The sequence below is a fragment of the Branchiostoma belcheri genome, unplaced genomic scaffold (genome assembly GCF_001625305.1).
Source record: "Branchiostoma belcheri isolate BF01 breed outbred unplaced genomic scaffold, Haploidv18h27 scaffold116, whole genome shotgun sequence".
In the NCBI taxonomy this organism is placed as follows: Eukaryota; Metazoa; Chordata; class Leptocardii; order Amphioxiformes; family Branchiostomatidae; genus Branchiostoma; species Branchiostoma belcheri.
In genome coordinates this window covers 124,546-138,417 of record NW_017802558.1, presented here as the reverse complement: position 1 = coordinate 138,417, position 13,872 = coordinate 124,546, and the positions used below count along the sequence as shown (strand labels likewise).

Below are 13,872 nucleotides of genomic sequence, written 5' to 3'. Positions count from 1 at the left end.
GTCTCTCATACTATTGTATTTTCTTTTATATTTTCATACATGTTGTTTGTACCTGCAAGCAGCCCTCGTGCATGTTTTTGCAATAAACCTTCTATATTAAACCCACTGAGAAATTACTGAGCATTTCGCTGTATTTCGGTATATTCCTGATGTATTCCGCTATTTAGTCGGACCCGCACTGTCGTTAAGTAACTATCATTCCTCTGACCGCATGTCTTTGCAATAAACTTTCTATATTAAACCGACTGAGAGATTACTGAGTATTTCGCTGCATTTCGGTACATTCCCGGTGTATTTCGCTATTTTTACGTACCCGCCCTGTCGCTAACATTTCACTAAACTGCCTGTCGTCGGGGAGACCGGCGGATAACCCAACTGGGATGTGCCGGGGAACCTGAGAAATTACTGACTATTTCGCTGCATTTCGCTATATTCTTATGTATTTCGCTATTTATACTGACCCGCCCTGTCGCTAACATTACACTATCGTGCCTGTCGTCGGGGAGACCGGCGGATAACCCAACTGGGATGTGCCTGAGAATCAGAGATTACTGAATATTTTGCTGAATTTCGCTACATTCTTGGTGTATTTCGCTATTTAGTCGGACCCTCCCTGTCGCTAACTACTAGTATCATTCCCCTGTCGTCGGGGAAACCATCGGATAACCCAACTGGGATGTGCCGGGGAACCTGTAATGAATAGCGAGGGTTAGACTTTATTGCCGGCTATCCTTCGCCGGTCTGGAAACTTATCCAACATCAGTGGACATGGTCACTACTGGCGGCCGTGGAGGGATGAAAGCTGACCCCGGGGTCGAGAACGGCTGGTCATTTGAAATAGGATCGAAATACGCCTGAACGGGGGTCGGATTACGCTCCTTTGTGCTGTGCTGCTATTCATTTTGGGGCAATTTTCCGGTGGCTCCGTGGTATGACTTGAAAGATGAAGACTCATCCTCGCCCTGAATAATCACCCATTGACAAGAGCTCGCCTCGCGCGCCGGCTCGTCTCCGGGAGGGGGTCACTCTAATTTTTGGCGGGTGAGCGTCCTTGGGAATACTCCTCGGTACTCTGAAACGACCGAACTTCATTAAAAACCCCTATCTTATAATGCACGCAGGTAACAGGGGTCCGTTTGGACGCGTTATCTCTTTACCTGGGTCACAGAAAACGTGCAGCGTTTTTAAGGACTGTTCGGTTTCTGATATGATGATTACAATGCAGGCTCCATGTACCCTCAACACGGGTTACAACTGTAATTCAATGGTGACTAGAATTTGACGAGAGTTAGCCTCCATAGCATGCCCAAAACTGGGGGTTTTCAGGGTCTTTGGGAGCTTTTATGTGCTATTTTCTGATTGTATATAATAGACAACATAGCCGGCTTAGTTGAATTACCCCGTTTTAGAACTGGGCTGCATGATCAGAAAACAGCCGAAGAGCACCAAACCCTCAGTTCTATAAGCCTGCTACGGAGGCTAATCAGAAAACAGCAGACCACCAAACCCCCAGTTCTATAAGCCTGGTACGGAGGCTAGACGAGAGTCACTTTCACGGTTTAGTAGCGGGAGATTATTCCTGTAGTCCATCGTGAAGACTCCCAAGGCTTACAGTATACGCTACAGTACTTGTCACGGGCTATAAGATGCTATAACAGTAACTCATTGGTGACCATAATTTGACGAGCTACACACACCTTTACGGTTTTAGTATGGCGGACATTCTTGTATCTTATCGTAAAGACGTACATCCATGCGGCTTACACTGAGAGGTTGTCCCGCTTTACTGCAACACTTGTAAACTGAAGTATCTCAATAAAAGACCGTGTAAACCTCCATCCGTCACTGTTATTATAGGTGAAAAGCTTGTTTGGTCTGAAAGAGCTCTCGGAGTCTATAGCTATCTGTGGAGAGATTTTGAGAAGATGCATTGCTCGAGAGAATACACCTTAAAATGATTCTAAACCTTGGATTAAACTGCCACAGTGTCAGACCTAGTACAGAAAGTAACACTGTAGTTTTCACAAGTTGGAGTGGATGTGAAAAACAGCTCTGCACAGTTCATGTTCCTTTCTTAAAACGACCCCTTCTCCTGGCCTCAGCCATCTGCTTGTAAAAGTTCGATCTGGAGTCTAACAAGTTCCAGTCAAGCCTCTTGTCTGATTGAGTCCCGCTGTTGGGGCGATTCCATTCTCAGTCGCGGGGGAGGACGGACTTAAACCCTTACAAGACAATATTTTCACCGTCAAGCGCAAGGCACAGTCAAATAATTTGTGCTTTTCCAAGTTCAGTGAGGCTATGGCGTGCAGAACCGACCTCCAACAATAATCTACGACAACCTATTCTGGTCACATATTTGTTTGTCGCAAGACAGCAGGATCGTGTGCGACATATCCACAACTATTTCAAGACATGTCTACAACTATCTCAAGACATATCCACAACTATCTCAAGACATATCTACAACTATCTCAAGACATATCCACAACTATCTCAAGACATATCCACAACTATCTCAAGACATATCAACAACAATCTCAAGACCTTCCACAACTGTCTCAAGACATATCTACATCTATCTACAACTGTTTCAATTGGCTGCCGCAAATGTACTCCGTACCAACTCCTCTGACATGTTATCTGTCTAGTTGGCCAATTTCTACTCTTTCCAGCCGCCTCCGAAGCCTGGTAGAGGCTACTAGGACCTCACAACTGTAGGAATGTCTTCAATATTTGCTATCGTAAACCTGCCGTGTGATATCGGTAACAGGAGCGGTACACAGACTTCTGAGATTCCTCCTAACCCCCGACCAATTCTGTGAGTAATGCGGCATTTCCGTTTCATTCCTCCCAGAAAACGCAGGCGAAAGATTTTCCGATAAAACGCATAACGCGTAATGGCTGTGCCACTCGTCAATATCTGCTTGGAGATGTTAGCGCCGTCCTCTCCGGCCGTGAGAGTTGACAGGAAGCCAAAGGGTTAACGTCAAACCCTCCTCTAGTCGCGACCCCGTGTAAGCTGTGAGACGGAGCGTTAGATTCAACATGAGATGTTCGCGACTCGCGGTACCCTTTCTGACACAAGTAACCGAGAAACGGTCAGAGGGTTAAGTAGAAACGTGGGCACGTCGGGACGACTTCCTAATGTCTTCTTTATGGTTCCAAAATGGCACAAACACAGACTGAGCCTGTCATTCTACAGTCTTTAGTTAGCATTGAATGAAACGTTGCAGCTTAAATTTGCTTGGTCTTCACAGATACAGATTCTTTATTGACTCAACAGAAATTACAGGACTTTTGAACGACTTCCTAATGTCTTCTTTATGGTTCCGAATGGCACAAACACAGACTGAGCCTGTCATTCCACGGTCTTTAGTTAGCATGGAGTAATAGCTTTGCTTGGTCTTTACATGTACAGATTCTTTACCCTGACTCAACAGAAAGTGCAGGGACTTTTGTATGGTCTTCTACTACTCTCTAAGCAGAGGTTAATGGGGGAAGATCGTTACCTTTTTATATATCCGTTTTTGGTGGCATATTGGACCCTCTCTGGTCAATGGAAACTACATGGCCAATTTGTCTTTTTGCCACCCTAGGATCTGCTTGAAGATTAGTCTTCTAAAACTTAAGATCTAACAAAGCTAAATGCATTATGTAACAAATATCTCCAAGGAGATCTATAGCTAGTTGCCTGTTTCGGTCACAGAAAGAAACAAGAGCAGATAGATAGGAGAATGTTACCATTTTGACTTCCAACATCCACTGAGAAATGATGATAAACTATTGTTATTATTCAGAATTTGTAGTGCATTTCCTATTATTGATATAACATGCTTGGTTGTAAAAAAAATGTAGGATTTCGCTTGTTACAATGCATAACTGGTAAATAGTGTAGTTTATGCGGTTCAAGTACCAAGCAAATTGGAAATGACAAAAGTTCCGTGAGACGGATATATCTGTGTCACTTGATAACATGTCTCGCGCCTGGAATCCTGTCACCGGTGTGTCATACAAAAGGTTTATAAATTGACGATGTCGTTACTATATCTGCGGTGAGTACACAGTGTATGCAGGTACACGGTATACCGAGGATTCAATTTCAGCAAGCGTCGTACCTGATATGTTTACCGAGAACTGTCAGCTTCAAACTACACACAACAAGCGATATTTCTCTCTAATTAGGGAATTCTGCGTTTTGATTCTTCACAATTTCGTTTGCAATTTGGACGCAGTGTATCTGTATCTGTACAGCCGGTATAACAGGCCTTCGGCGTAACACACCAGCTTCTGTATCTGTATAGCCGTTATAACCGCCCTTCGGCGTAACACACCAGCTTCTGTATCTGCATAGCCGGTATAACCGCCCTTCGGCGTAACACACCAGCTTCTGTATCTGTACAGCCGGTATAACCGCCCTTCGGCGTAACACACCAGCTTCTGTATCTGTATAGCCGGTATAACCACCCTTCGGCGTAACACACCAGCTTCTGTATCTGTATAGCCGGTATAACCGCCCTTCGGCGTAACACACCAGCTTCTGTATCTGTATAGCCGGTATAACCGCCCTTCGGCGTAACACACCAGGTTCGCAGGCACGCGGCGCGGCGGCAGCTGGCTACATCACACCGAACGACCTGTTAATACACCAAACCCTTGAACATCTAACTCTAAACATTGTTTAAAGCTATCTAATTTGTGCAAGTATGCAAAGGATACCATTTCAGCACTGCCGAACGCGTACATGTACGTTACGTTCCCTACATGCTCACCAAGAAGTGTCAGAATAGATACAACTATCACTTCTCGCTATTCACTGAGCTGCGCGGTTTCATTACCTTTGTGAAGAACCAGGCTTTACAATTTGGTCTGCACGAACTGTCGTAAAGAAACATAGCCCGCTATTCGGCTGTAAGGATGCTAACTGACGGCCGCACCTCTGAATGGAAACTGCATTAGTTCCCCTGAAATTGGCGCATAGAAACGGCATCAAAACCGCCTTAAATCTGCCCCTTTGTGCGTGTGTGGGAACAGATTTAGTGTGATGGGCGGCTACAGGAGCCAATTCCGACCGACAACCGCCGTTGTGGAGCGAGTTTAATTGATTTTTCGCCAGTCGTGAGGGTCGGGAGAAAAGGATACATTCTTCTTGCATGTCAGGGGCGACTGCAGGGCTTCCTAAGTGGATCCGTACCGCGTGCGGCTGAGAGAACGTCTTTCATTCGCTCAACCGTGTCAGATGTAAGATCAGGGGAGCCAAGGGTCAAGTCTGCTAATAGGGGGTGATCCTTACACATCGCCACCTTGTGGGGACGCCTTGCGGACGATCAGAGCACTGCATGTAGACGTTGGATGAATCAAGGACATTATACTGTATAAAATACTAGTATGATGAATGGAGAAACGGCCTTTCTTATGTCACCTTTCAAATACAGAACTGTTAACTGGTCACTACTACTGCTCTAGTCGTTAGTAATGCTACTGTTACATCTCACAATGTCGGCCCAGCAAGGCTAGAAAAAGATGATTCCGCTCCAATGAAACGTCTGGAACACTTCACAAAATACAAGAACTGACAGTTACTGGATTTAGTGAAATAACGTCCGGCCGCGGAGGGTCACTCAGCTGCAAAAGACGTCCCAGGAAAATCCCAAAATGAATTACGCTTTCTACTCTATTGGATCAAGGAAGCTTATTTAAATAGGATGTAGTGACCTGTAATAAGATAAAGAGGCACTACGGTATTGGGTTTGTGCTAAAACAAGCTTGTCAGGAAGGCACATGGTGGGAAAGTAAAATGAGACTGTACACAGATGGTTTGAGTGTGAATGAGTGCACAGTACCGAAATATCACAACGAACATAACAGGAACATTGCCACCTAGACATTGGTTTGTGATGTTGTTTAGTGACATTTCTTTATCTTCCTCAACACACTCCCCACCCACTTGCTGTGAAGAATTTACATGTAGCCTACTTTACTCCAATGCCCACATACATAGTAACAATATCACATCCATTGGCACATCAATGAAGTAAAGTGGTAGAGTGGCAATCAAAATAAAAATCACAATGATATCATGAAAGTTCATCTGTGTTGGTAGTTATCTAGCCGTATTCTAAACCTTTGTATTGTATGCACAGTCAGTGTATTTTATACATCCCCAATGTAAACGTTGCCGCACTTCGTGTGCAAATTTTTTGACATGCCAATCAAGCCAAAGTAAATAAAACTGAATGACAATGGAATTAGCATAAAGGTTCATCTGTGTTGACGGGTCCATTTCGTGAACAAGATTTCTGTATCTGTATCTGTATAGCCGGCATAACCGCCTTTCGGCGTAACACACCAGCGTCACAGGCACGCGGCACGGCGGGTGCTGGCTATATTACACCGATCGACTTGTTACACCTAACCCTTGAACTTCTAGCTCTAGACTTTGTTTAAAGCTTTGTTTAAGGAGTCAGCCGAAAATTTGAAAAAGTTGAGTCTAAACAAATAAAAAAAAACGCTTAGTCACAAGCGGCCCTTCTGCACCTGCGCCAATTTCTGACCTTTGTCCATGACCATGAAGTTAGACCAAGCAGCGGAATGTCTTCCGCGGCCGCCTACTTTAAGAGAGACAATGGCTTATACAGTATCTGCTGTGGGCGTTGTTATGTACATGGGTCGTCGTCCACTCTGCCTTGATGAGGGCAGGATGCCTCTTCCCGCCCCTCAGACGACGGATTTTGTCTTCCGTCAAGAAACGTTCAGACAGGAAGGCCCCGGGGATGCTGACCACACCTGAGCAGTGTCTGCAAAGCCTGAACGAATGGGCAAGTCTGGCTGCCTGGAAAGGGGCCCTGTTCGTATTGACGTCCCGGTTGGATGCTGAGGTATATATTTTTTTTAAAATTTCAACATGTAATCACCAGACGTGGTGACGTCGACAACTTATATTAATGCCGCCACCAACACAGGGGACAAATACATGACAGGACAATACTCATTTTCACCTGAGCTAAGTGAGGACAGCCGTGTAAAGTGCCTTTCCCAAGGGCACAAGATCGGTGGCATGTCAGGACTCGAACCAGGGACTCTAAGTTCCGAGTCGCGCACTCTGCCGCTACGCCACACGACCCCTATATAAATAATAGAAATATCGTTAAAGATTTTAATAATTTGGTATAGTACACGAACGTGCATCTTTTAACCAACGCATTGTACTAGTTTTATTACACCTTGTATACTTCGACTGTGCATAAATTGTAGTTGCAATTCGTACCTTTAACCTTTAGTAATAATTGTATAAGTCTATGATAATGTATGTACATGTACTGTCACCATGATTCAGCCTTAGGACTGCAAGCGTGACATATATGAGGGAAATTTCAAATAATAACGAACGTAAATCACTGTTCAATTCAATTAAGCTCGACAAAAAATGTAAAACATTATCAAAGGAAAATATATCATATCATGTACAAATATAGACGTCATCAATGAAGTATGTAAGTATATTTCAAAATGTTTCAAAAAGAGAGAAGAAGCCATTAGAACTTAGATCGATACCACTTTATAATATTTATTTCTTTTTTAACATTGTTATACCTTAGACCTGATGTTAGCCTTTCTTTATTACTGTTGTTGTAGTACTCTCTAGTACATTGTACTTTGTACATCCGTGCATTCATCCCCCCGGGGAATGAACATGCAATAAAGTGTCTATATCTATGTCTATAAATAAACCATTCTTAGGTGTTTGAGGGAGGCATGGCCACCGACTCCTCCCTCGTCAGGCTTGACGGGAGCTCATGCCGGCTGCTCGAGCACGCCAAGGCGGCCCGCCCTCTGGTCATCAGCTTCGGCAGCAACACCTGACAGCCGTTCCTGGCGAAGTTGGACATGGTCTGTATCTGTATCTGTATCTGTATGGCCGGTATAACCGCCTTTCGGTGTAACACACCAGCCTCTGAATCTGTATAGCCGGTATAACCACCCTTCGGCGTAACACATCAGCTTCTGTATCTGTATAGCCGGTATAACCACCCTTCGGCGTAACACACCAGCCTCTGAATCTGTATAGCCGGTATAACCACCCTTCGGCGTAACACATCAGCTTCTGTATCTGTATAGCTGGTATAACCACCCTTCGGTGCAACACACCAGTTTCGCAAGCACGCGGCGCGGCGGCAGCTGGCTATATTACACCGATCGACTTGTTACACCTAACCCTTCAACTTCTAACTCTAGACATAGTTTAAATCTAATCACAATGCCCCTACTGTACTTGGTGACAGTGAGTTCCACTCTGCGATAGTCTAGGAAAGAATTAATTCTTGAACACCCCAATCCTTGGTTGATAACTCTGGTACTTGAAGGCATGGCTATTTCTTGTTCTCTTCTGGGCTGGTATTAGGTAGTTGGGACGTCCACCAGTTTATTAGTCATTTTGTACATCATGCATAGTCTGGACATCTTTCTTCTGTCTTCCAGTGAGGTCCACTGTAGGTTTCTTTTCATTTCCGTGACACTAGCACCTCTTTCATAGTTGTTCATACAGAATCTTGCTTGATAATAGTTGGGACGTCCACCAGTTTATTAGTCATTTTGAACATCATGCATAGTCTAGACATTTTTTTATACTACCTGGAACAAGTAGAGAAATTTTCAACATGCTTTTATCATGCCCCGACTCTGTATCTGTTTATTTAGGCCAATATGTACATAGTGCTATACATAAGAGAAACAATGTCACAGCAATGTGAAATGTAACAGTCCACTATAACATATTTTCATGTATTGAAGTTAGATTAGCACACTAGTAGAAATAGTTTATAGTTATCAAGTGTTATTTGCCATACATTGTATCCAATGCAATTGTTGCGCAATAAACTTGACTTGACTTGTCTTCCAGGTCAAGCGGACCATGTCGGACTTCGCCTCCGTGGCGGACTTCGCGGTGGTGTACGTGGCCGAGGCGCACCCCACGGACGGCTGGGCCACGGTCGGGAACATGGCCACGGACATCCGGCAGCACCGGAGTCTGGAGGAGAGACTGGCGGCGGCGGAGATTCTGGCTCTGCACGACATCCCCTGTCCCATCCTGGTGGACACCATGGACAACGCCGCCGCCCGCGCGTACGCAGCGTTACCGGACAGGTCAGTTACAGGTTCTTCTTCTTTCCTTAAACGACCGCCTTCGTCTTGTCGAAGATTATGTCGTTCCAGGGTGTCCTGCGCAGGGGGGGGGGGTAAATGTACTGAGGAATGGAGATTTCAAGGGGGGGATTACAGCATGGACTTGAAGTCCTCTAAGTTGCTACTAAGAGCAATGTGAGCCGGCAGGCTGTTCCACTCTCTGATTGTTCGTGGAAAGAAGGATCTCTCTCTATACAGTGTCCTACATCTGGGCAGCTGATATGCTGCAGAATGGTTGAGTCTTGTCGGTTTGGAACAGCAATTTATCATCATGATGTTACTTTATTGTTTAGTCAATTAGTTAGTTAGTTAGTTAGTTCGTCGTGTTAACTCTATATTGTTTTGTACCTATTTTGATTTAATTTGTTTGTTTCGTTGTCACGTATTTACAATACACGTGTGTAAAAAGAGGTCATAAAAACAATTGGATTTTAGGAGAGCCCACTGGATAAACCCTTAGGTTTCTTGGGTTCTCCCGCACATTTGGTTGTACATATTCATTACATACTGTTTTATTTTTATGTGCAAACTGGCAATAAACCCTAATAATAAATAAACCCTAATTTTACCTTATTATCCGTCTTGGCGATACGCCATATTTCGTTCTATACCTGTAACAGTAAGGTAAATTGAGCGAACTCAGACTGAGAACGAAGCATGACTTTTGTATACAGAACCGTGCTTTATCCAGAACCATGCTCAAGCACTGCTCTGGATAGCCCACAGTGTCTGGGAAAAGAACAGTGCCTGGGACAAACCTACACGGAGACTGTCCAGAACCTTGCCTGATGTCCCTGCCCTAACCCATGCAGGCACAGAAGTAGATAGGCACCATTATGGATAAGATTCTAGTAATGACGCTTTTTGAACAAAGTAGTAATTACCTTTTTTTGGCGACGCACCAGGGGCGGAGGTATTTCTTGTTTCAAAAAGAGAGAAGAAGCCATTAGAACTTAGATCGATACCACTTTATATATATATATTTTTTTTTAGCATTGTATACCTTAGACTTGATGTTAGCCTTTCTTTATTACTATTGTTGTAGTACTCTCTAGTACATTGTACTCTGTACATCCGTGCATTTATCCCCCCGGGGAATGAACATGCAATAAAGTTTCTTTTTTTTATTAGTACTGACGGAATGATGTTTTTGTTGCTGTTTGCTTGCTCATCATTTCTGTCATGTTGCCCGCAGGTTGTACATCGTGTTGGACGGAGTGTGTGTTTACAGGGGCGCGCCGGGTCCTGATGGCTTCCACCCGGGGGAAGTCCGTGACTGGCTGCAGAGATTCTCTGGATAAGGCAGCGGCAGTTTCTATAGTTGTAAAATGAAGACTTTTTAGTAAAACTTTGAACTTCATTCCAACACAAGGGTTACAGAGCGATCAAATTTTTCAGGGACCACTGTTGCCTTCATCAGGATACTAGTAATTAATGACCAATCACTTCACAACGTGATCTCGCGAGAGTTACGGTTTACAAACACGTGACCTTATTCACACGAGACTTTACTAATACGTGACCTAAGCAATTGATCAAAAGTGCCAGGGAGTTTATATCGGGAGGTACTACCAACACAGATGAACTTTCATGATAATGAAGACTTTTTGTTAGACTCTCTGCGACATCCTTGTTATCGTTTATTACCTCATTGTACCAAGAATGTCCTTGATAGTACGGAGGTTTTCTGTTCTCTTTGCTTGCCTACTCTAAGCCACATACGAAAACACTGCTACCTGACTAAATACCAATGAGGAAACACTAATAAGTAACCAAGTAACTCGGATGAAAATTTCCATACACTTTCATACATTGTGAAGTATTGATGACTTTATTTCCCGTTTGGAAGGCAAAATACAAGTGCTTAAGACGTTCTGATTGCGTACAAGAATCCATCACAAGACAAACCTTCAGAGTGATCCAATGTATCATTGGAAAATATTTTGTAACTCTGGGTACAATATATTAGTCTCTACCAGACTCCTTTGCAGGCTGAATAAATAGTAGAAATGGACAAAGGGTATAGAGGGTCCAGCAAACTGGACCCTCTATGGCCGACCAACTCCTCTGGCCAATCTGTCTGTATCTGTATCTGTATAGCCGGTATAACCGCCTTTCGGCGTAACACACCAGCTTCGCAGGCACGCGGCGCGGCGGCAGCTGGCTATATTACACCGATCGACTTGTTACACCTAACCCTTGAACTTCTAGCTCTAGACATTGTTTAAAGCTATCTATTGACAATGCCCCTACTGTACTTGGTGACAGTGAGTTCCACTCTGCGATAGTTCTAGGAAAGAATGAATTCTTGAACACCTCAATCCTTGGTTGATAACTCTGGTACTTGAATGCGTGGCTATTTCTTGTTCTCTTCTGGGCTGGTATTAGGTACTTAGTAGTTGGGACATCCACCAGTTTATTAGTCATTTTGTACATCATGCATAGTCTAGACATCTTTCTTCTGTCTTCCAGTGAGGTCCACTGTAGGTTTCTTTTCATTTCCGTGACACTAGCACCTCTTACAGAGTTGTTCATACAGAATCTTGCAGCTTGATTCTGTACCCTTTCCAATTTGTCTTTGTCTTTCTTTGTATATGGATCCCATACTGTCGCAGCGTATTCTAGGTTCGGTCGTGTATGCAAGTGATTTTACTCTAGTTGGACATGCCCACAGATTACGTTTAATCACTCCCAATGTCTGTTTCGCCTTAGTTGTGATATTATTAACATGTGCACCCCACCTCAGTCCGCTTGTCAGTGTGACGCCCAGATACGGATGGATTTTTGTGGTTGATTTCCCCCTTTGCCGATTTCTACTATTTATTCAGCCTGCAAAGGAGTCTGGTGGGGACTAACAATATATTACTGAGTTTCTAACTTTTGAGCATGTCAGCAGGAGGGAAGTCAAGGTGGAAACATGGTGAGAGAGCATGATGGTCTCATTGGAAACGTCTAGGGCACTGGTGAGCACCTGAGAACCAGACCACCACGGGTTCACATTGGCTTCGCTCTGATGTCAGTTCAGTTGTGGAACCTCTTGTTACTCACTGAGATGCTGCTCACCATATATTATATACATGAATGTTGTTTGAGTACCAATAAACAGATTGACCATGCGTAGGTAAACGTTATTATTATTTATGTAATCCTTATCAGTTTATTTTGGTGGGGGTTTTAAAAAGGAGTATGTTTCCTGTTACCCCTATCCATTTACACATTTGTTGTAATAAAGTTGTAATAAATAAAAGTTATGCATTTGTTTTGCAAAAGTTACCTTTCTAGTTGTCTTTTTCCTCCCCTGTGTGGTGAGTATATAGGGTCCCTGTGTGGTGAGTACATAGGCTAGGATATCTAGGAAACTCGCACGCCCGGGTTCGTTGACCGAGAAAGGATGTGACCGGGCAGGGTGGGTTTCGCAGCCCGAGGACATGTATGGTAGCCTCCATAGCATGCCAAAAACTGTGGGTTTGGGGGGTCTTCAGGGTCTTTGGGAGCTTTTATGTGCTATTTTCTGATTGCATATAGACAACATAGCCGGCCTGGTTGAATTACCCCCCCGTTTTTAGAACTGGGCTAATCAGAAAACAGCCGAAGACCACCAAACCCCCAGTTCTATAAGCCTGCTACGGAGGCTAATCAGAAAACAGCCGAAGACCACCAAACCCCCAGTTCTATAAGCCTGCTTCGGAGGCTAATACTAGTATATATCGTGACACTACGGAATTATAGGACCGGCACAAGAGTCAAATTTAAAGAGCAGTCTAATGGTTTCATGTTTATCTTAATAGAAAGTCAAGTTTTACGCAAGAAATATTTAGAGAAAGAAGGAGAGAAAAAGAGATTGTGTGGGGGGGGGCGTGGCGTGTATGGCGTGGCACTACGGGTGTAATGGACTGGTACTGGTACTACAAGAACAGTAGAGTGGTTTCATATTTATCTTAATAAAAGTCAAGTTTATGCCAGGCAAGAAAGAGAGGGGGAAGAGAGAGAGAGAGTGAGAGAGAGAGAGAGAGAGAGAGAGAGAGAGAGAGAGAGTGTGTGTGTGTGTGTGTGTGTGTGTGTGTGTGTGTGTGTGTGTGTGTGTGTGTGTTTTCTACAATTAGGAGTGAATCAGTAGCCTTTTTACCTTTTATTGTATTCTAATGTTGTGTAGATACTGTTTAAATAATTTTACCTACAATCAGCGACAATTCGACACCTGGTTCTATTCGTCCACGGCCTTTGAGCATTACTGAACTATACAATGAGTACGCATTATCACCTGTAAATGCATAGCCTTTTAATCCGACTAATCGAACTGTATTCTCAACTTTTCTATTGTATGCACAGTCAGTGTATTTAATGTATTAAATGAACCCCCAATGTAAACGTTGTCGAACTTCATGTGCAAATTTTTGACATGCCAATCAAGCCAAAGTAAATAAAACTGAATGAGTGATATAGACAATGAAATTAACATAAAAGTTCATCTGTGTTGACGGGTCCATTCCGTGAACAAGGTTGAAGGAGTCAGCCGAAAATTTGAGGTAAGTCCCAATTCATTGTAGTGTTGGAAGGAAAGTTTAGTCTTTATTTCATAATGACAATGGAATTGTTTAGAATTCGTAGCGGCCGAAAGCTCATAGCGACTTTGTCCCAGGCACAATGACAAAGTTTCAATCCTTTATTCATACACAAACAACGGGGCCAAAC

General features: G+C 43.6%; 1 protein-coding gene across 1 annotated transcript; it reads left to right on the top strand.

Annotated features, from left to right (window-relative positions):
* The first annotated feature begins 7,771 nt into the window (after positions 1-7,771).
* On the top strand, positions 7,772-10,568 carry LOC109462401 (type I iodothyronine deiodinase-like). Its single transcript, XM_019758941.1, has 3 exons — positions 7,772-7,887; positions 8,897-9,141; positions 10,376-10,568. The coding sequence occupies exons 1-3, from the start codon at positions 7,885-7,887 to the stop codon at positions 10,479-10,481; spliced, it is 354 nt and encodes a 117-aa protein (XP_019614500.1). The 5' UTR covers positions 7,772-7,884; the 3' UTR covers positions 10,482-10,568.
* The last annotated feature ends 3,304 nt before the right edge of the window (positions 10,569-13,872 follow it).

Excerpts from the sequence above, each read along its gene's own strand:
- LOC109462401 (XM_019758941.1), top strand. Across the intron at positions 9,142-10,375 it reads TACGCAGCGTTACCGGACAG|GTTGTACATCGTGTTGGACG; the intron begins GTCAGTTACAGG and ends TGTTGCCCGCAG.